This window comes from Anabrus simplex, chromosome 12 (genome assembly GCF_040414725.1).
Source record: "Anabrus simplex isolate iqAnaSimp1 chromosome 12, ASM4041472v1, whole genome shotgun sequence".
In the NCBI taxonomy this organism is placed as follows: domain Eukaryota; kingdom Metazoa; phylum Arthropoda; class Insecta; order Orthoptera; family Tettigoniidae; genus Anabrus; species Anabrus simplex.
The window spans coordinates 73,554,538-73,578,974 of record NC_090276.1 but is presented as its reverse complement, the minus strand read 5'-3'; the positions used below and the strand labels follow the sequence as shown (position 1 = coordinate 73,578,974).

Here is a 24,437-nt window from a genome sequence, read left to right as displayed (position 1 = left end):
GGCAGTCATCCAGTTGGGTGGAGTTATTTATCGTTATGACTTTTACATGCACAACTATAGTAGTCTCTGCGGCTGATACTCGTATCAGAGTATTCATATTTCTCCTGCCGTTGATGGCTAAGGAGACTAATCCTAGCATGAAACATATGACCACGTTGGTTGCACCTCACAGAGGATGAAGATTGTGTTTGAGGCTGGCGATTTTCTGCTTTCTGTCTATGATGTTCATGCACAAATTGTGCAACACTGTCAGTGCGCCAGCGACTGCAGTCTTCTGCCATGTTGTACCAAGTACTCCTGAAGGTCTTCTTAATCTCATCTTTATAGCACTTCAGAGGGGCACCATGGGCACCTGCACTGATTTCACCATACAGAATGTTTTGTGGAAGTGTGTCATCTTTCATGTGTTGAACATGTCCTGTCCATCTGAGTTGGTGACCTCTTTGCCCTCTCTAGAGCTGTTGTGTTTGGAATGCAGTCATCCCATTTCATGTTCATAACACAACTGAACTTCTGTCAAAGGATGTGTTCTAGTTTCTTTATATCACGGCGATACAGAGTCCAGGTTTCACACCCATAGAGCAGGGTGGTGATGACAAGTGCTTGATACACCATCAATTTTGTATATATTCTTAGATCTTTATTCAAGATGATCTGATGTTTAAGACGTCTGAAAGCTATACGGGAAGCACGTATTCTGTTCTCCACGTCCTTCTCTGTTGAGCAGTTACTAGAAAGAATACTTCCTAGGTAGAAGAAGTGATCTACTGGCTGTGCGAGTGTCTTTGTTTTAGGAATGTTGATGGTTAGGCCAAATTGTTTGTATGCCCTAGCGAAACAGTTCACTGACATTTGCAACTAATCAGTTGTATGAGCTGGTGCTGCTTCCCGGTGACGAGTGGACGTGTGGCTATCGGTGCTAGCGTATTACTCATTGTAGTGTGCGAGTAGGTTAGTGGTGGGAGTGGTGAGAGAGTTTGTGAGTATTATGTGTGTTAATTTCCCAACTCACTCCGAACCTCATGGCGGATTGCAGGATACTATCAATAATTGAACGAAACATGTCCTATGTGTTTGATAATTTAGCAATAAAATAAGGATGAGATCCTAATTTTATAATTGCTTTTAAAGTATTGAATAGGTGGAAATCAAAGTTTTTTCCTCATGGCGGAGTCGAGTGGGGGACAGAGTATGGAGTCTATTGAAGTTGATAGTTGTGAGTTCTCTATGGAGAACACACTTGTGTTAAATGACTCAACCCCACCTGAAAGTAACCATGCTCCCTCTACTAATGTTGATGTGTGTTCTCGCAAACCTGAAACACAGATATACAATGATAGGCATACGGGCCCCTTCCTAGTATTTGTGGAGGCCATTGATGGAAGTAAGAAATTGGGCAGCATACATCCCATGGCTTTAGGAAAAAAAAATTATGACCGTAAATTTGAGGGTGTTACTCAAATTGCTAGGCGAGGTCGCCATAGGATTCAAATTGAGTTTCAGACAAGAACAAAAGCAAATCAGTTTCTCACCAACCCTATCTTAAAGGAAAAACATCTTAAAGCATTTATTCCTTCCGCATCTCTACATAAGATAGGTGTTATCAGAGGAGTTGATAAAGATTTGTCGGTAGATGAAATTTGTAAGGTTGCTGATTCGACCGTCCCTCTAGTTGGAGCTCAGAGAATGAAACGACGCTCCGTTCAGTATGGACGGGTCAGTTATATTCCAACTGGTACCATTAAACTCACGTTTCACAGCCAGACTCTCCCTGCCTTCATTTCCATTTATTGGGTTCGTAATCAGGTCGAACCATTTGTCTTCCAACCGACAATCTGCCGGCGATGTCAACGATATGGCCATACTAGAAAAAACTGTAAGGCTCAAAACCCTCGATGCGCCAATTGCACACACGATCATGAAACTACAGAATGTAAGAATTCTACCAGACTTTGTCTCATTTGTTCAGGATAACATTCAATAGGACCCCTTCAATGCCCAGAACATAAGCGACAACAGGAAATGGAAAAAAAAAAAAAAAAAAAAAAGCAGGCTTTGGAAGTTTCTACTTTCTCCTCAGAGTCTTTTTTTACTCCGGTAGCCAATAGATTCAACCTCCTTTTGACCCTAAAACAATTTCCTCCTCTTCCGAGCACTCCTCCGTTTCCTCAGCCGCCGCCGCCGAGAAAACGAAAATTTACGGCGGTTGTTTCATCGCCTCCACCTAGTCCGAATCGTTCGCCAGGTTATGATGTCCAGGGATATCGTGCACTTCTAAAACAGCCTCCCTCTGTCACAACTGCAATACCTCCTATACCTTCTGTATCTGGGAAGAACATACCGGTCACTTCCAGGCAGGTAGATTCGACTGTGTACTCAAAGCCACAAAGATCCCGAGCCTCAAACTCTGTATCGGCTACCATTACAGCTATTTCAGACAAACTCTCTGCTTATGCCAGGGCTGCTGAAAACGATGCTAAATGGTCAAAAATGCTCCTCACTAAGCAGGAGGAAGTTCTGGCACTCCTCAACTCATTAACATCATTTGTTTCTTTAAATGATAATTCTTCAGTGGAATGCACGTAGTGTAGTTCACAAGAGACATGAACTATTTTTACTCATTGATTCTTATAAACCTCATATAATTTTAATCAGTGAAACTTGGTTGGCTCCGACCAAACGTTTTCACATACCCAATTATACCTGTATTCGTCATGACAATTATGGTTTTGACGGGGCTTGTAGTTTGATAGATAACAGCCTTCAGTACGCATCGGCATCTTTGACTTATAGAATACCTGGTACACAGGCGGTCGCTATAGTGGTCGCCAACATACATTTTATTTCCATCTATTGCCCCCCTCGAGTCCAAGGCACATATGCTAATTGGGCGAACTTTTTCTCGCAACTGCCACACCCCTTTCTCCTCAGGGGTGATCTAAATGGGCACCATCAGAGTTGGGGATGCGACATTTCGTGCCCTAAAGGCAATAAAATAGCTAAAATAGCGGCATTACATCATTTACGAATTTTGAATGATGGTTCACCTACTCGAGTTACGCCCCCTTCTACAAATAAGCGTGCAGTCGATTGAACCATATGTTCGAGCAATCTGGCGCACTGCATGGAATGGGAGGTCGTCAAGGACACTCATTCCAGTGACCATTTCCCTATCTTTATTGGGTTGGCTGACAACCTGCCAGCCGCTCTGCCCCCGGTTAAAGCAAGCAGACGAATGCGCCCCTTCAATACTTCACAGTTTCAACAGTTTTTGGTCCAAAAGTTTTATGCCTTAGACCAGGGATGGCGAACCTATGCCACGCGTGTCACTAGGTGACACGCGAACACGATTTCGGTGGCACACCACATGAACATAATAATATTTTATATATACGTCTTGCACTGCAGACAATACATATAAAGTTTCACGTGTAAGAAATAAATATCGAAAATCTAAATACTAGTTCCATTTGGACGTGCAATATGGCAACACTGCTATACTGATAGGTCCGAAAGTCAAGTGAAATAGTGTCATTTTCTGATGGTTTTGTTTACGGACATCGCAAACATGTTTTCAGTGCCGAAAAGAGCAGAAACTTAACAAAGGTGGTGACCGTATTTTTCAAGATCTCTGGCCAAGGGAATTCGGACCGATAGAAAGATGTGTTGCCTGTGTTCGAAAACAATTGTATCCCCCACATTTATGTAAAGCGCAACTTCGAGACTGACCATTCGAATATTTGTTCCATTTCAAATGAAGAAGGAAGAGAGTTCGTTTCACAAAATATCGAACATTGCACAAAACAAACTAATTCTTTTGTATCATCTTTTCAGCGAAGGAATAATATCAGTGCGGCTGATTCCATCTGTCTCACTGCATAGTACAGCATGCATGGGAAACCGATTTCTGACGATGAGTTGTTAAAACAAAGTTTCTTATTGACGTCCGACACATTATTTGAAAACTTCCCCAACAAACAACTAATAATAATAATAATAATAATAATAATAATAATAATAATAATAATAATAATAATAATAATAATAATAATAATAATAATAATCGTATGGCCTCAGCTACCGTGTGCAGACATTTCAATTTGACGCCATCTGGCTGTCTGCTTGTCAATTTCGACATTCCGTTTTACTCTAGGTCCCCACTAGATGGCAGACCGAGTAAACCGAAACTCTCTTGGGCGTCTGTGGCTGAGATTTAATGAATTTTGTCGGGTAAACACCAAATGTGTCACCAGAGATCTTTTACATGCCGACATCGTACGACATGGAGTGTCGAATGGACTTTTTTCCGCCCTTCAAAAATCCGACTACCTTTGCCGGGTTTGAACCCGCTATCTTGGGATCCGGAGGCCGACACTCTACCGCTGATCCACAGAGGCAGCTAAACAACTAATGATTAACAGAATTAAATGATTGCAGCCAGCTGAACTGCTGTCAAGGATAGAATATTAAAAATGAGTGAAGAAGTTTCGGAGCAGTTGAAAGCTAATTTGGGTAACTCCCACATGTATGCAGTATGTTTTGATGAAAGCAGAATGTGACCTTACAAAAAAGGATACCTGTTTTTTTTTAATTTTCCATTTCGTTATGGAAATGTGATGAGGGAGAAATTAGTTTAATTGTTGAGCATACAAACTTCAACGTGGAATGATAATGAAGCTAATGGAGGAAGTTAAGTACATTCGCAGTATTAGTACTTTTGAATTTTGTATCTAATAACTATTTTTATACAATTTGTTTTACGTCGCACCGACATAGATAGGTCTTTACATGTAATAAATATCATTTTTGGTCCGTATTGATGATATTTGATTGAAATAATAACATTAAGTTATTTATTAGACCACCTAATCAATACAAAATCGTCTTGGATGATTTACATAAATTTGTTAGCTAATAGTGGTACATGTTTCGCCTTCCCTGAAGGCATCATCAGCCATAGTCTTAACCTTAAATTAAAAATAAGCGTCTAAATAACATGTAGTAATGAAATGAATTTTAAAATCTTGAAGAGATTTGAAGTGAAATAACATTAAAAATAACAATGATGGTTTGAAAATACAATGTGATGAGATACAATAGTGGAAGTATTAACAAAATTAACATTAGAAGGCTGCTAAAATAAGTACAATGGATAAAACAACAGATTGTTATACAACAAGTAGTAAGATTGCATAAAAGTAAAGTTGATAGTCTGGCGGTTATAATTAGACGATGGCGAAAAATCTTATATAAACAAAGTAAAGAAGAGAGAATAAAAGTCAAAGTTAGTCGAGAGATCCAAAGTTAATCATGATCTTGAAGATAAAAGACGAAAGTCAGATGCATATGGTGAAGTTGTAGAACACGTTGAGGATATGAAGTTGGTGAATAGAAGATGAAGAACAGTTTCAAATAGGATCACTATGGACCATCTCAAAATTTGAAGTGATGTTCAAATGTTGTAAATTGTGAGTTTGTAGATATTCTAGTTGAAAAAGCATATAAAAGTGGAATCATTTGACGGTGACAAAGATAGCTTGTAATATTATGAGTTAGAAGTATTTGCAACAGTAGACTTCTTGCTACGTGTGTTTTGAGATGGTCCATAGTGATCCTATTTGAAACTGTTCTTCATCTTCTATTCACCAACTTCATATCCTCAACGTGTTCTACAACTTCACCATATGCATCTGACTTTCGTCTTTTATCTTCAAGATCATGATTAACTTTGGATCTCTCGACTAACTTTGACTTTTATTCTCTCTTCTTTACTTTGTTTATATAAGATTTTTCGCCATCGTCTAATTATAACCGCCAGACTATCAACTTTACTTTTATGCAATCTTACTACTTGTTGTATAACAATCTGTTGTTTTATCCATTGTACTTATTTTAGCAGCCTTCTAATGTTAATTTTGTTAATACTTCCACTATTGTATCTCATCACATTGTATTTTCAAACCATCATTGTTATTTTTAATGTTATTTCACTTCAAATCTCTTCAAGATTTTAAAATTCATTTCATTACTACATGTTATTTAGACGCTTATTTTTAATTTAAGGTTAAGACTATGGCTGATGATGCCTTCAGGGAAGGCGAAACATGTACCACTATTAGCTAACAAATTTATGTAAATCATCCAAGACTATTTTGTATTGATTAGGTGGTCTAATAAGTAACTTAATGTTATTATTTCAATCATAGATAGGTCTTGCGGCGAAAATAGGATTGGCATACAAGTGGGAAGGAAACCGCCGTGGCCATAATTGAGGCACAGCCCCACGGAACATGCAATCAAATGTATTTACCAGATATATGTATAATAAATAAATGAATGAATCTGTAAATGAATAAATAAATGACATATTATGAAACATAATCAGGAATTTATAAAGGAAGTCCGGGGGGGGGGGGGTAGATATCCCCTAATGGAAAATAACAAGTGGCACAGTCAACAGATGATAGTAATAAACCAGACTTAAAATGGCACACTAGTTGGAAAAGGTTCGCCATCTCTGCCTTAGACGGTCAACCGGTGTCCTATAATTCATTCACAGCTATTATCACTGAATATTTAGATCTATACCATCCAATACAACCATATTTCCAACCCAAATCTATTCATTATGCACGCTGGTGGGACGCGGAATGCGCAGCCTTAATATCACGCCGGAAAGCAGTTCTGCGCTCCTTTCGACGTTTGGGTACATTACAATCTTACTTACACTATAAAGTCATGGTAGCTCAATCAAAAAAGGTTTTTAATGCCAAACGCCGACTAACTTGGAAACCTTTACTGCCTCCCTAAATAGCAGATAGACAGTCACCGTCCAAACATATATGGCGAGCAATAGCCGGCCTATCCAACCGCCTACTTACTTCCCCATCTACACTACATTTCAGTATGGAGGCTTTGATAAACTCTTTTCATCAACTAACGCCGGATTCAGTAGACCCACATTATAGCTTCGTTATCCCCCCTAGCTCTAATAAATTTTTGTCGCTCATGAGCCCAATTGATATCCAAGAATTAAATCTGATCATCAACACATCACAAAATTCGACACCATGACGGGATGCGATCTCGTATTCCGTATTAAAGCAGTTCCCCCTTTTAGCTTGGCAGCACTTACTACAGATTTTCAATCTTTGCCTTGAGACGGCTCGAACCTCTTCCACCTGGAACGCATTTTATCTAGTCCCCCTGTTGAAACCAGGTAAAAATCCTGTCCTTCCTGATAGTTATAGGGGTATTTACCTGGGACAATGCCTTAGAAAACTTTTCCAAAAAATTCTTCTGGAACGCCTCAAATGGTCTCTCGATTTTTACAACTTGTTACCCAAATATCAATTTGCCTTCCTACCGGGTCGTTCTGCCTCTGATGCCATTAACCTTTTGGTTACCGATATCAGTTTAGCACGATGTCGGAAGGAACCCTTGTTGGCAATTTTTTTGACTTTCGGGGAGCCTATGATCATGTTGACCTCAAAATTTTACTCCAGAAATTGCTCACTTACAATTTTCTGCCTCTATTTATTAATCTTCTATTGAACATGCTGAGGCACAGATCACTTCAACTAAAACACTTCTACAGGGCTCCCTCAGGGGGACATCCTAAGTCCTATTTTATTCTCAATCTATTCGATGTCCCTAGAGAAAATTATTACACGCAGGGCACGTATGATCCAATTTGCCGATGATCTCGTGATATATCTCAGTCTCCCATCACTTGAAGAGGTTTACAAGTCATTATATATGACGCTTCTGGATTTTGGTAATTGGCTCAATGATCATAACTTCGAAGTATCCTTCGACAAATGTCATGCAATTGTCTTCTCTGGGGCTATCACCCGCCTATACGCTTCCAAGGGTTTTCGATCCCTATCGTCCAGTCTACTAAATATCTAGGTATTTACCTTGACAGGAAATTAGTATGGCACACCCACTTTAAATACCTGGTGGATAAGTCCCTTCCCAAAAAAACAATATTTTTTACCCTACGACAGCGATCTTGGGGATCATATCCCAGTACAATGCTCCTGTTATATCGTAACATTATTCGATCGTCCTTGGATTATGGCTCAATTGGATTCACTTCAAGTACAGTTTGTTAAACTTTGTATTGGGACTCTACAATCATCCCCCAACAATGCAACACTGGTTGAGACTGCGGAATTCCCCTTAAAACTGCGGCGAAAATTGCTAGCCACGAAGTTTCTTCTAAGGACTCTATCCCTTAACTCACACCCTCTCCTCCCTAAATTATCATTGCTAGTTCGTTACTATCAAGATATGGGTACACCTCTGCACCGATTCAAGGGTGAATTTAATGTTAGAGTCAATGATGTTAAGAAGAAGAAGTGTAGAGGCTGCGTTGGTTGATTCTTCATTTAATATTACTAATGTGTCATCAACAAATCTGGCCCAAAAGAGGATATTAGAGAAATTATCATTATCATTATTATTATTAATTTTTGTGTTTTCTAAGAAGTCGAGGTATATTTCAGCTAGAATGCCTGAAGCTGGTGAGCCCATAGCTAAACCATCTTGTTGGGAAATGGTGTTATCAAAGGTGAAATAATTATTGCTGAAAACCAATTTTAAGATAGACATGAAGTCCTGAATTTCTAGTTTACTCAGATTACTGAGTTTGTTTAAGTTGTTGTTTATTATGGGGAATAATTTGGAAATTGGAATACTAGGATACATGTTTACGATGTCAAAAGAATGGAGAGAAAAATTCGGTTGGATGTTAAAGTTCTTTAATTTGTCGATTAATTCAGAAGTGATGTAGATGTTGATTCCCATAGGGAACCTAAAATATTTGTCCTGAATGAGTAAATTTATAATACCAATATAATGGTCCGTTATTGGACATTATAAATTATCCAGCTAACTCATTCTTGGTTGCCTGCGTTTCGCCCTCGTGTGCTAAGTTAGGCTCGTCAGTTGGGACTTAGCACACCACCCAAGACACAAGGCTAGTGCATACCGTGGAGGCCACTGCATAGGCTATTTGCAGCCACCAGCAGTGCCAATGCACTATGAGAGCTATGTCTCAATTTCCAAAAATAGATGCCTGCCTGGCCATCAAATGATGTAGATGTTGATTCCCATAGGGAACCTAAAATATTTGTCCTGAATGAGTAAATTTATAATACCAGTATAATGGTCCGTGTGCTATGCTCCTGTTCAGAAGATTGCGTCATGCTTCTTTTAAGTGACTTATCTTCTACTTCTTCTGAATTTTACAGTGCCTATCCCCATTGTTTTATTTTGCCTCTTCAACTGTTTTTGTGGGGACTTGATCTTTAATTTCTTTCTTACCTATACATTGTTTGTTGTATTTTATTCGGGTGATGATGACCCGGATTGGGGTCAAAACCAGTACCACTTCCACTTATAATTAAATACGAATGTAACACTACATTTCATATTTATTTGTATTGAATAGGTTGAACTACCTTATTTATTATTTCAGTTTCATTGTGATACATTTCAATACGGACCATTATGAAATTTTTATCTTTAAATACCATGCACTTTATCACGTATTGCACCTGCCTCTTTTTCTTTTGGAGATCATCTTCAGTGGCTGTGTGAGTTAGGTCTATCTTGTTCTCTCAGAAAATTCTTAATAAGTAGTCACTCTTGATAGACTAGTGCCTTCAATATTTAGTTGTAGGAGTTTGTTGTTTCCAATCATTCTTGTCATGGAGTTCTGAGGGGAGATCTGCAGTAGGTAGTCTGGCAGTCACTACGTTGTTGCTCGCTTTGCACCCCACAAGGACACGTGCAGCGCAATAGGTAATTCCAGCAGACGTGAGCAACAGTCTTCCTCAGGTTGTTCTTGTTGATGGAGGTTGAACAAATCAGCTTGCCCTAGATGGCCGAGCTGAATGGTAAGAGATCATTTTGTATGATAAGGATGGGAGATCTGCTGATTCTGCCATCCTGGAGGTGGAGGTTAACATCAAAGAAAGTGAGAGATGTGGAAGGAAATCTGCCAAGTGAAATATTTTTCTGTCTCCATTATATTTGACAGTTTTCAGCCTTTGGTCAGGTCTGCTGTGACAATCGCACCCCCTTGCTAAAATAAACCCATCATGGGATATAGAAGGCCGCCCTTAACCTGGAGTACAGACACTACCCGACGAGTGTCAGGTTATTTCCCACCGCCCAACACTCGCTGTACAGTTCACTCCGTTACCATTGCAGGATAACCAGGCCAGGCCATTATTCCTGTCTTTATATAGCCAGGCTGAGGCATTGGTTTTCTGACCCCAACCCGGCAGGTTCGATCCTGGCTCAGTCTGGTAGTATTTGAAGATGCTCAAATACGTCAGTCTCATGTCGGTAGATTAACTGGCACGTAAAAAAACTCCTGGGAGAAGGTTATGATAAATGCCCAAGGAATGATATCAAGATCGTACTGGGTGATTTTAACACACAACTTTGAAGAGAAGCCATGTTCCAGCCCATAATTGGAGCCCATAGTAAACATGAAGCTACTAACGACAATGGAATAAGACTGGTCTGTTTCGCAGCCTCCCAGAATATGGTAGTGGGGTCTACCAGATTTCCTCATAAGGAGATACATAAAGGCATACGGAAGTCACCTGATGGCGTAACTATCAATCAAATTGATCATGTACTGATAGACCAGAGGCATAAATCAAACTTGATGGATGTACAAACTCTCTGTGGATCTAATGAGAATTTTGATCATTTTTAGTGATGGCTAAGATAAAAGCGAGGATATCAAACACCCAAAGAGAAAGACAAATCAGGAGAGAAAGGTACAATATTGCAGCCTTGAAATCAACAGAAAGCTGCGAATTGTACTGCCAGAAAGTCTCTCAGGCCCTAGAACAAAAACAAAAACAATAAAAGACGGTAAGAACATAGAACAGAGATGGCTAACTATAAAAACAGCTGTGATGTACTAGGAATGGAAAGACAATTTAAAAGACCTACATGGTTTGATGAAGACTGTAGGAGGGTTACTGAAGAGAAGAACATCACATACCAAAAGACATTACAGACGAACTGTACAAGAAGTTTGCTGGAGGATTGAAAAGACTATACATGGCTGAAAGAAAGGGAATTGACTAAGCTTGAAGCGGCATGTATGGAACTGTATAAGAAGCAGAATGAAACCAGAAAGTTGTATACAAAAGTGAACAGTGCTCAAAGACAACTTACTCCAATAACTAGCCTGATTAGAGATGAAGAAGGAAACATAACAAGCGAGAGTAAATGGATACTGGAAAGATGGCAGATTTACTGAACCGAGAGCTAGAACAAGTAGATGATGCTTCCCACGAGTGTGAAGAAGGATTGGACTATGGAAAGTCACTGGATAGCCCAGTGATAGAGGATGTCAGAGAAGCATTAAACAAGCTGAAGAATAATAAGGCCCTGGGCACTGATAGCATCCCAGCAGAATTGCTAAAATATGGAGGAGCAACGTTAGAGCAGTCTTTGTTTGATCTTATTACTGTCGCTTGGGAACAGGAGAAGATACCAGACGAGTGGAACGAAGGAATAATATGTCCCATACATAAAAAAGGTGAACGAATGGAGTGCAGAAACTACCATGAATCACCATTTTAAATTTGGGGTACAAGGTGCTCTCTAACATCATTTTCGATCGGTTATTCCCACAGGTGGATAGATTTGGAGCGTATCGAAGTGGATTCTAACGAGGAAAGTCAACGATAGATCAGATATTCGACCTATGCCAAGTCTTGGAGAAGACTGTCGAATATAGAATTGGAAACAATCACCTCTTTACTGACTTCAAGGCTGCATATGATAGCATCAATAGAGACCGTACTGTGCTCTACAGGAGATGGGGATACATGGAAAGCTGTTGAGAATGGTAAAAATGATGATGTCTGATGTAAGAAGCTGCATTAGAGTTGCAGGAAAAAATGGGCTACGACAAGGAGATGCGTTGGCATGCTTATTATTTAACATAGCACTTGAGAAGGTGTTCAGACCAGAGGCACCATCTTCTACAAGTCTGTGCAGATGACTTGGACATTGTAGCATGAGCATTGAAAGAAGCCTTCACAGCCTTGAACCAAGCAAGCAAGAAGATGGGCCTAATGATAAATGAAGAGAAAACAAAATATATGGCCTGTAAGAAAGACTATCAACCTAATTTGTCGACAACTTACAGTGTGGATGGATATACATTTGAAAGAGTAGATGATTCAAGTATCTTGGTTCCACAGTAACTTGCTTTAATGATGTCTTTACTGAAATTAATATGAGGCTGATCTCAGCAAATAAGGCATACTTTGCCTTGAGCGACTTATTCCAGTCAAGACTCCTCAGCCGCCCAACAAAACTTACTATTTATAAAATCCTTGTTAGACCCGTCCTCACTTACGTCTCAGAAACATGGCCCCAGGCAGAAACCGACTCAAAGCTGCTTGATGGATTCGAGAGGAAAGTTCTGAGGAGGATAATTGGCCCCGCGGAGAACAAGGTACAATGCAGAATTGTACACTATATACATCGTGTTCCAATAACAAAAATCATACGATCAGGAAGGATGAGATGGACAGGTCATGTGGCAAGAATGAAGGAGTCTGAGGTGTCAAAGAAGATTCTGCTTGGAAACCCAGCAGGACAAACAGGGCGAGGTAGACCTCGAACAAGATGGTTGGACAGAGTGGAAGATGATTTACGGGAGCTGGGATGCAGAAATTGGAGGAGGGCAGCATGTGATGACTGTAGCACCACAGAAGAGGAAGAAGAAGAAAAGAACTCCTGCTGGATGTAAAGCCAATATTATTATTATTATTATTATTATTATTATTATTATTATTATTATTATTATTATTATTTTCCTATAGGCCTATATAACAGATTAAGTCACTTGCTGATTCCTGTCCATTATGTAGCCTAGTATTTACGTTAAGAATACACCTAAAAATCCACCAAATTTCAGTGAAATACTTCCAGCCATTTCTGATTTACATCTAAACAAATCCCCCACATACAATTTTTTTTTTTTTTTTTTTTTTTTGCTTTACGTCGCAGCGACACAGATATGTCTTATGGCGACGACGGGATAGGAAAGGCCTAGGAATTGGAAGGAAGCGGCTGTGGCCTTAATTAAGGTACAGCCCCGGCATTTGCCTGGTGTGAAAATGGGAAACCACGGAAAACCATCTTCAGGACTGCCGACAGTGGGGCTCGAACCCACTATCTCCCGATTACTGGATACTGGCCGCACTTAAGTGACTGCAGCTATCGAGCTCGGTACTTACAATTGTATTATATGCATTGATTATTTCTTCTGTTCTTTTAATGAATCTTTTTTAATTTACCATTTGAGTGTGTGACTTTGTTGCTTGCTAACTAAATGCTGTGATGGCCTTTTTTTTCTCCTTTCAGGTTGCCAACTACACATATACCTGCTACTATCCTAAGCAGGAGTTGCCCATCCGTATTCTCTACAACGGGTGGCTGCATCAGGGGGCCTTAGTTTGTCCGCCTTGTGAAGAGCTCTGTAAGGTACGCATGCAGGAGTAGTTTATATTGAGGCTCCCAACAACTGAGGACCTGGCTAAAATATCCAGGTATCCGTTACTTTGCATACAGATATCCAAAAACCCATGTACTCGTTGCATTGGGTACGGATATCCTAAAACCAGGTGCCAGCTTACCTATTTACACTTATCAGGTATGACAGATACCAAGTTGCCTGTGTGGACTCCACCACCTATCTCTCGGTGATTGTAGCTCTGTGTGTCTAGAAAACATTAATTTATCCCCCCCCCCCCCACACACACACACACATCAAAATAGAGCCTTCCTAAATGCCTACATTGAATAGCAAGTTTTTCATTTTTTGTTCTAATTAAAAAGTATAAAAAAGTTTTTATAAAAATCTATTTTGTTTTAATGGAAGCCATTCTTCGTCAGATTCCTTCATTTATAACTTTGGGGTTCTTCAGTCCATTGAAACTAATTCAATATAAAAATAAATTTAGAAAATATGAGAAAAAGGAAAACATTTATTAACAAATTATACCTGACAGAGATACCAGTAATTAAAAGCAAGATGAAATAAGCAATCTTTGTATTTTCTGGGCTTGTAGGCTGTGGTCCGGGAGCGTTTGGTGGTCCCACGTTTCACCGAACACTGTATTCAGAATGACTTCTCTGGCTATGAAGATCTCAGTGGAATGGAGTGGCGTCCCAATTCATACTGTGATCTGCCAGGAGGGGCGGGGGGAAGTCTCTGGCCGTCTGTTTCTTTGACCATTGATTGAAGCACGGTAGAACGTGGCATTGGTCGACCTGCCTTGATCGAAATGGGCAGGGCAGCTGCTCACCGTGTCCTCCAGGATTTGTTGATCCTTTCAGATCCCTCCTTACTCTTGAAGCTGTCTGTGTGTTTCAGGATTTCAATAGCTTTTCTTTTTAGTCAGAAGTAATAAGACACAGTAGTTGACAGTACTTCGGTGTTGCTGTACTGTATGTCGTGGCCTGATAGCAGCGACCATTCAGCGACTCATGACCTTGACCCATGGGCACGACCTTGTAGACACCTGCTGTGGAGAGAGGATGGATTCTTGTCTTTTGCAGATCATAATAATTCCTGGATTTCCTTAATTGGCCTGTGTATGGTTTTTACCCCCATGGGACTCCAGAAGCCTCCCTATTCTATGAGTAATCTTCCCAGTGTAAGGCAGAAAGGCTTTAGCTGCCGGCTGCTCATCTTCTTTTTCCCCCTGGTTATTCAACGTCTGGCTGTACCCGTTAGCATGTAGGACCATACTAAAGTGCTGAGGTTGTCAGTCTTTTTGCGGGTGGTGGTTGGACATTTTCTGCAGAAAGCCCTCTGTACGCTTCGGCTTGCAGGACACTGCGTGTTCCTACTTTAAATCGGCCGTCTTCATTACCATAACATCAAGAAAAGGGAGTTTTCCTTTGCGTTCTGTCTCCATAGTGAACTAGTGTCAATCTATGTAGAAGCTGTAGAAACCGCTGTAGTTGTTCCTCTTCATGGCTCCAGATTTGAAAGGTGTCATCTGCATAGTGAAGCCACATGTTAAGTTTTAGTGGTGTGGTCTTTAGTCCTCTTTGCTGTAACTTTTCCAGGAAGATGATCACCGGACTCAGAGGGCTGTCCACGCAGACATCATCAATTTGTTCATAGAAACTGTCATTCCACAGAAAGTTATTTGTAGCGAACAATTTGGTGATGACCTTGGGAAAAATCTGACCGATGGAATCTACGGCTTCCTTTACTGGTACTTTAGTGAAGGGAGAGACCACGTGGAAGCTGACAAGCAGGTCTTCAGCTTCCAACTGGATGTTCTTCGGCTTTTCTATGAAGTGGCCTAAATCTCTGATGTATGGCTGTGTGCCACCAATAGTAAGGTGGCCAGATGTTTCGCGATACTGTAATTCGGTGATTCAGTAGTGCAAGGTGGCGTAATGCTCTAGCTAGTTTGATAGTGATGTCATCGCCATTTGACACAGCTGTAGCTCACCACTATAATACTCTATGAAGCATCAGAGTTGATCAGGACAAAGAGTGAAGGAGTTACAGGGAGCTTCTTGTCTTTTGCAGACCATAACAATTCCTAGATTTCCTTAGTTGGCCTGTATATGGTTTTTACTCCATGGGACTCCAGAAGCCTCCCTATTCTATCAGTTATCTTCCCAGTGTAAAGCAGAAAGGCTTCAGCTGCCGGCTGCTCATGTCATGGATGTCGGTGATCCACAGCCCAATCCAGGAGTTTTGCAAGACAAGAAATGCTTTACCAAATTGAATTTGAAATGCATAAAAAATAAAAGCTATAATTTGGAAACCAAGCATGCCAGGATTTGCTGCAAAGTCATAACGGTACGCTAGCATAGCGAAATCAGATTTTTCTGTCTCTCTCTCTCTCTCATTACTTCAGAAGACCAGTGTCAAGTGAAAATACAAGAATTTTAATGTGGACTAAAGTGTTTTCACAATGTACACCGACTGACAGAGCAAATGCAACACCAAGAAGGAGTGGTCAGAACTTTATGCCAATTGCAGGGTAGACTGACGTCACTGAGATATGCTCATGATGTGAAATGCGCCGCTGTGCTGTGCACGTAGCGAACGATAAATGGGACACGGCGTTGGCGAATGGCCCACTTCGTACTGTGATTTCTCAGCCGACAGTCATTGTAGAACGTGTTGTCGTGTGCCACAGGACACGTGTATAGCTAAGAATGCCAGGCTGCCGTCAACGGAGGCATTTCCAGCAGACAGACAACTTTACGAGGGGTATGGTGATCGGGCTGAGAAGGGCAGTTTGGTCGCTTCGTCAAATCGCAGCCGATACCCATAGGGATGTGTCCACGGTGCAGCGCCTGTGGCGAAGATGGTTGGCGCAGGGACATGTGGCACGTGCGAGGGGTCCAGGCGCAGCCCGAATGACGTCAGCACGCGAGGATCGGCGCATCCGCCACCAAGCGGTGGCAGCCCCGCATGCCACGTCAACCGCCATTCTTCAGCATGTGCAAGACACCCTGGCTGTTCCAATATCGACCAGAACAATTTCCCGTCGATTGGTTGAAGGAGGCCTGCACTCCCGGCGTCCGCTCAAAAGACTACCATTGACTCCACAGCATAGACGTGCACGCCTGGCATGGTGCCGGGCTAGAGCGACTTGGATGAGGGAATGGCGGAACGTCGTGTTCTCCGATGAGTCACGCTTCTGTTCTGTCAGTGATAGTCACCGCAGACGAGTGTGGCGTCGGCGTGGAGAAAGGTCAAATCCGGCAGTAACTGTGGAGCGCCCTACCGCTAGACAACGCGGCATCATGGTTTGGGGCGCTATTGCGTATGATTCCACGTCACCTCTAGTGCGTATTCAAGGCACGTTAAATGCCCACCGCTACGTGCAGCATGTGCTGCGGCCGGTGGCACTCCCATACCTTCAGGGGCTGCCCAATGCTCTGTTTCAGCAGGATAATGCCCACCCACACACTGCTCGCATCTCCCAACAGGCTCTACGAGGTGTACAGATGCTTCCGTGGCCAGCGTAATCTCTGGATCTCTCACCAATCGAACACGTGTGGGATCTCATTGGACGCCGTTTGCAAACTCTGCCCCAGCCTCGTACGGACGACCAACTGTGGCAAATGGTTGACAGAGAATGGAGAACCATCCCTCAGGACACCATCCGCACTCTTATTGACTCTGTACCTCGACGTGTTTCTGCGTGCATCGCCGCTCGCGGTGGTCCTACATCCTACTGAGTCGATGCCGTGCGCATTGTGCAACCTGCATATCGGTTTGAAATAAACATCAATTATTCGTCCGTGCCGTCTCTGTTTTTCCCCCAACTTTCATCCCTTTCGAACCACTCCTTCTTGGTGTTGCATTTGCTCTGTCAGTCAGTGTATGTATATTTTTAACTCAGGGTTCACAGAACCCCATTTTATTTAAGATTGTCTCCTTATGTTACTTTTATTTGTTTCAATGAATAGCTGAGTCAAACAGCCAAAACTAGTCCTATTTGTAAAAATGAAATGTATGGACTGTGTGGAAAAAACATGAGGTTAGAAACCAAGATCGTAAATAGGAAGGCTCAGTGGTCCGCCGGACCAGCAAGGAAACTCTCGTAACAACACCTGTCAGTGGTATTTTGTACCCCGTGGCCTCACAATAAACTTGCTCAGGCGGCCAACGTGTTAAAGGCAGGTTCATACCTGCCAACTTTCCCAATTTATGCGGGAGACTCCCGATTTTAGCTTATTTTAGTGAACTTTAAACATTTGTTTTCAAATCCCACCATTTCAGCTTTGTACACAAGTGGCCGAAAGTCCTTTGCTCATTGGCCACTTTGAAATGAAAAATATCGATGTTTATTAATACGATAAATGCGCACAAATGTGCGATGTTTATTGAAACCTGTGTATCGCGATGCGTATATCGACTGTCAATCTCTCGTTCTCGCGTGCTATGTTCCTGTTCGTTCTCATCAGTCTAGTTGATTCTAGAGACTAGTCGCTAGATTTGGAGTCTGTTTTAGTAATTTAGTGACAGAATTTCCTAATGATTTTAGGAGCCATTTGGAGACAATTCTGGCGAGTTTTAATTTATTACTTGATAAAAATAATATTGTGCTTTTCAGAATCATGTGGGCGCGAGATGCAGTATATTAATCTATGCATTTTCTAAGTAATGGCATCTAAGCGCATGACTGATTCACACGTCTGGAGCATGAGTTCATACTATTTTCAGTAGGCTTATCAGAGACCGATTATCACGCTCACATACTTCCTGTGAGCCTCATATAACAACAGTCGTGTTTTGAGACAATAAGTGTTATAATATACAGTACCATAGTACTCCTGTATTGTGCACGATATGTAGAATAAGCAGTTTTGAGCAATTGTATCTCCTGATTCCTCCCGATTTTCATCTCTAAATCTCTTGATTTTTGGTTTTGTAAAGTTGGCAGGTATGCAGGTTGGTTGTATAAAGAGCCCTTGCAATAGTCGCATCTACACTGCTCTTTGTTTCTACAGGAAGAGGCAAGCTATTATTGCATTCTTGGCTGCTTGTATTTGTTTGAACTCCCATCGCACAATTATTATTATTATTATTATTATTATTATTATTATTATTATTATTATTATTATTATTATTAACAAATGGGAAACATCGCGGTGGCAATGGTCACTTACAGCAGTGTAATAATAAAGTAAAGTTAACTTAATTACCCAACAAAAACAACAAACAATTCCATGGAAAGAAAATATGACAAGATATACTACTAGTTTCATAACCTAAAACAAGCAGAAAATCACAAATTCAGTGTCCGTAATTTACAACTTTTACTTTTCACTTTACACTGACACTAATGGTCTCCTTAAATGACTTGATACTGGAAGGGAATCTATCAAAGACTGCTGAAGGTAATTTATTCCAATCCCTTATGGTCCTGTTTACGAAGGAAAACTTGCCCACGTCCAAATGCTGGTTTCTGGCCGTAATTTTATGCTTATGATCATTTCTCGATAAGTATGAGGGAAGTTCCAACCTATTCCTGATACTACTCCAGGCACCCCTTCCCAAATAGTTCTTATAAACACCACACTGGCGAGCTCTAGTTCTTCTAGATTCAAGACTTTCCCAATTAATGGTATTCCTCCTTCGTAATCCCTCTTTCCTGTCATTTTCTTTTCACTGAAACAAAATTTCTTGCTTTGTCCACTGTGGATTTTCATTTTATGTACACGTGCCCATTTTTCAATCTATCTAAATCCTACTGAAGCAATAGTTCGTCCTCCTCTGTCTTCATCTCCCAGTATATGACGCAATCATCGGCAAAGAGGCGCACTTCTGATTTTATTGAAACAGGCATATCATTCATGAAAAGTATGAAAAGAATTGGCCCAATAACGCTACCCTGAGCTACACCAGATAGCGTTTCTCCCACGCACACCCTCTGAGTTCTTCCATTGAGGAGTTCTCGTATCCATTTCACAACTCTGATGTCAATGTCCATACGTGATAACTTGTTAAGGAGGATGTCATGTGGCACAACATCGAATGCCTTAGCAACATCAATTATTATTGCGTCAATCCTTGACACACCATCGAGCTTACGGAACAGAGCTGACTTTCGCAGGAGAAGCCTTCCAACCATGCTGCCCCTTAAATATCATTTCAGAAGAGTCCCAATTGAACCTCAAATAATCTATTAATTGCTTCATTTGTTTGCATACGACGGACCTCAAACTTACCGGTCTGTGGTTATTCAAGTCGCTCTTGTCACCCCCTTTGTGAATAGGAACTACAATGGCCAATTTCCAATCTTCTGGAACCTTCATATTGTCCTTATTAAATACGGTAGGATCGCTTCACTCCCGAGTTTAAGTGCCTCTCCGGAAATAGAATCTGGCCCAGAAGATTTACTTTTTCTGAGTTTGGAAAGACCTTTTACAAATTAAAGCTTCGTTATAGTGTAATCATCATTAGTTTTCAGAAAATTGTCCCTGAATAACTGTGCCGCCGGATTAAAAACCTTTCCGTAGTGCTTATTCAATGCTTCCGCTTTATCTATATCTGTTGTCGCCAATAAATCCCCTCTTATACAAAGAGAATGAACTGACTTGTTCCCTCCCTTCAATCTTCGTATATATTTATAAAAGGGTTCTAGGAATTTTGATTTTCATTTAGGATATTGTCAAGATATTTCTCTTCAGCCACTTTCTTTCCTGCTAGCATGTAGACCCCATGTGCTTTCAAGTTTGTATTTATCTCCTTGTAAATAGAGAAGATCACTTAATTGCTTCAGAGGTTTGCATACTGAACATTGAAGATGTAACAGGCGTCCCACTGCTAGGAACACAGTAGATTCCTCTGTTGCTGAGGGGCAGTAGAATACATCCACGACATGTCATAATAGGTGACCACAGGTTCCCCAGCTGAATGTCGTGCCAGGCTCCTTGGTCAGCTCTTGCTTTCTTCCAGTCCAGCAGTTCTAGGTTTGTGAGACCTGGGAAGTCTTTCGTTGTTACGTGTGGCACTTTCCTTTCTGACTTGTTTCATTTTTTGCCTGGTTATTGTTAATAGAATTTGGCTGTCCAGTTGTAGTTCCTCTTAGAACAATAATCACTACCACCAAAGAGTAGTGTTATAAAGATTTGTTTGCACTTCCTCATTCCATGTTAGACCTCTTGGACACGTTATCTACCTTTCTGTCTCACCTATTTATCCCACTTTCCTCAATGACACTGCATAAATATTTAAAACTGTCTCCTTTCTGTAGTTTTTTTCCTATTCCCACGTCTGGTCTATTCTAAATTCATGCTGAACAATCTTTTAGCATGAAGAGTTGTGTATCTTCATACTCAGAATCATGTATTGTCTGTTACAGGAGGAGCTCGAGCAGATCGACGAGTGGTGCAAGCCAAGGTCGCTGCCCCCGCGCTCCCACATCTACTACTCTGATGAGCTGACGTGCGGCTCGTCGTTCGTCGCCTCCCTCTCTCCAACTGTGATACTGGCGCTGGCGGCTGCCGTCGTCAGGTGGCCTTGGTAGTAGAAGTTCCATGCCGATGGGCAGACATTTTTTTACCCCACAGATTTCGGTCACGTGCACTGTTGGAGTGCACAAGAAAGAAGTGTTCTGGACATGGGTGTGACCGAGGCCCATGAAGCAACCGCAAGTAATTGCACCTCCTGCCCGAGTGAAGGCAATTTTCTTCTTGCAGTAAGAGACATTATTCATTCTCCCATAGCGTGTGGCCATTGGCTAGCGCAGATCGAGTGAGGCTACTCTTCCACTGGACGCAGCGTTCTTGCTGCGCGTGTGAAATTGATTTAGACAGGAGATGTGTTGGATGTAGAGAGTACTTCTTCCTGACGAAGCCCACAGTTTAACTATTGGACTAGAGCAAGCCAGTGAAACTTTTCTGATAACATACTTTGTTTCAAAATCCTATGAATGTAGTTTACAAGAAATGGCTCATTGAAATGGTGCGAGCTTGCCTCACTTGTCCATTGTGTATAGCAGAGGAAGCTGATTGTTGTATTTTGAGGGACAGTCTGATCAACAATCCCAATTCTTCTCGGCCACTGACAAGAGCGTTTCTACTTTCCAGCTTCCATACAAGTGTATCAAAATTCAGTGGCAAAACTTGAGGAGTGAAATCCTCGTAAAAAAAAAAAAAGAAGGAAAAGAAAGTATAGAGACATGGGTCGAGAAATGCATAATTACAGAATTATCTGACCTCTAGTAATTAGACACTCCTCAACACTATTGCACTGTTACATTGAATACATCTGTAGCGCCAACTGGAACATTCTTTTCACGCATCATGTAAAATGTTCAAAGTGATCTCCTTCTCCCTGAATACAGGCCTCCACTTGTCTTTGCATTGAGCGCCATGCCCATACCATCTGATAGGTTGTCATTAAACACACTCAGAGAGTTGATCATCAACAGCAGTCAGAGCCAAAAGCCTGAATTCAACTCTGAACCTCTCTGCAGTGTTCACTCTGTTGTTGGTGATTCAGCTATTGGACGGCGACGTTAAGCCTTGAGCAGACCCCTTGGTGTTATTCGAGGCTGTGTGCCTACACCAGGTTTCACCTTCTTCTTCTTATTATTATTATTATTATTATTATTATTATTATTATTATTATTATTATTATTATTATTATTATTATTATTATTATTCATCAACTCATACTCAGAATCGCAGGTTGCCTGTAAGCATCAAATTGAAAGACCTGCCGTAGAATTTATTATTTTAACCATAATGGTCCGTATTGACTTCAAACTAATCTATCTCCAAATAAGCTGAAACATTCAGTTAGTTCCACCTTGTCTACTTTTTACAGTCTCTTTATTGTTTTGCTAAGTTCCGTTCATGTTTCAAAAACCTCTTCTTCAGTGGATGTTTAATCTACCAGTTACTTCTAGGACTCTCTAACATCACTACCTTTCTTTGCCTAACACTTGTACATTTCAGTTATGTATCACTTGAATGGAATATTTTTCATTCTATGCCTACGAACAAATTTGTTATGTCAGTTGAAATAAAACATCTGTCTCAAAATACAATAACAAATGTATCAAATTAACTACATTTAAAAATGTTTTTGTTGCATGAAACAAATAGTCTTAAAACATTAACTCGACATTCAAATTAATGTGTCTGTAATTGTGAATTTTATAATTGCAGCTCCACCTATGGAACATCTCCTCTAATCCATAGCTTAAAGGTAGTTTGCTGTCTTCGTGTGCTCTATAAAACAGATAAAAAGAAAAACACTCTTTATCCTGATTTTATGTAAAGAAACTTATTGTGAAGGTATATTGACAAAATTGACTTACCGTCTGTACTGCTTGTCTATCCTATCTAACTGTATTTTACTTTGATCACCAATTTTAAGTCTTGGAATCATGTGAGCCAGTCTAACATCAACCTTGTCCCCGAAACCTAAAGCAAAACAAAATTTAGAGATAGTCTTTTGTTAGTATGAAAGAAAGACCTTACTCTATTATCAAAAAACAGACTTGGTTTGTGGCTCTCGCAGTTGATAAATATTTTATTGTGTACTATATCATTATTTGTTATTGTATTTTGAAACAGAGGTTTTTGATGTTTTATTTGACCTGGCATAACAAATAAACACAAATCAACAGCAGTTGAATACACGATAGACTTTGCGCTCCCAAAGGTTGAAGTCAGGCAAATGTGGTGCTCAAGCCAGGACTAGCTAAAGGTGAATATGTAATTGTGTATTCTTGGACCAATGTTTTCATATCCTCTTTACAAGAAATCCATTCGTGAAGGTTCGATACACCTGGTGTATTACCCGATTCTCCACTTGTTTCTTGCTTTCCATTACTTATATTGATGCACTAGGTTCCTCCTGGTGTGTTAGTAGTGTGTTCCTAGCCTCTTACCGGCTGTAATCAACACTTTTCACATCAAGACTGAAGGACTGTCTACCCTGCTGTTGGGGCTGAGTTGTGTTCGTCTCATTCTGTGTATGACTTGATTTGCAGTCGTTTGTTCCTGTCCAATGGTTTGTACATTTTATTCTGAGTGTGGGTAAATACCATATTTGTAATATTGTACATCATTACAGCAACATTTCTGTAGTCTTAACTCTATTGGTATGCTCATGTTTTGTTTAGAAGGAAGCCAGTATCAACTCAGTCACACGTAACTTGAAATCTGTTCAGTCTGTCGAACACACAAGTTCACTACAACATACCTGTAAAAAACATACAAGGAATAAAAATACACACTATTGAACAAAGAATGACATGATCAGAGTCTACCAAGTCACATTTTGTATTTGGACAGAAATAAACATAAATATTTCAAACACCTAAGAATTTGAAATTTGAAACTTATCTTAATGAAGTTCTGCCACGTTTCAACTCCAGCATACACTGCACGGCATTTGGAAAACTGTTGCTCCTTCATTGGCTCAAATGCAACGGCTGCCAGTCTATTATGTCACTCCCTGCCTCTCGGCCAGGTCTGGGACATGCTGCTCATTAAAAAGTAATTGTAATATGAGAAATCATGATGATGATAGCTGCTACAATGATAATGGTAAGGGAACACCAGACCTGGCCGAGAGGCAGGGAGTGACGTAATAGACTGGCAGCCAATTGCATTCGAGCCAATGAAGGAGCAACCGTTTCCCAAACGCCGTGCAGTGTCTGCTGCAGTTGAAGCATTTCATTAAAATAAGCTCCAAATTTCAAATTCATAGGTGTTTGGACAGAAATAAACAAATATTGAATGTGACTTGCTAGAATCTGATGATGTTTTAAGAACGAAAGATGTTGTTCTTTGTTTAATAGTGTCTATTTTTATTCCTTGTTTTTTACAGGTATGTTATAGTGTAATCAAAACTTATGTGTAAGTTACATTTGGTA

General features: G+C 40.6%; 1 protein-coding gene across 1 annotated transcript in view; it reads left to right on the top strand.

Annotated features, from left to right (window-relative positions):
• Invadolysin (leishmanolysin-like peptidase, invadolysin) overlaps window positions 1-24,437 on the top strand; it is a 550,229-nt gene that overhangs the window by 517,546 nt on the left and 8,246 nt on the right. The window contains exons 13-14 of the mRNA XM_068229813.1: window positions 13,417-13,536; window positions 20,907-21,067. Of these exons, the coding sequence (XP_068085914.1) occupies window positions 13,417-13,536; window positions 20,907-21,067 (281 nt within the window). The remainder of the gene's footprint in view (window positions 1-13,416; window positions 13,537-20,906; window positions 21,068-24,437) is intronic.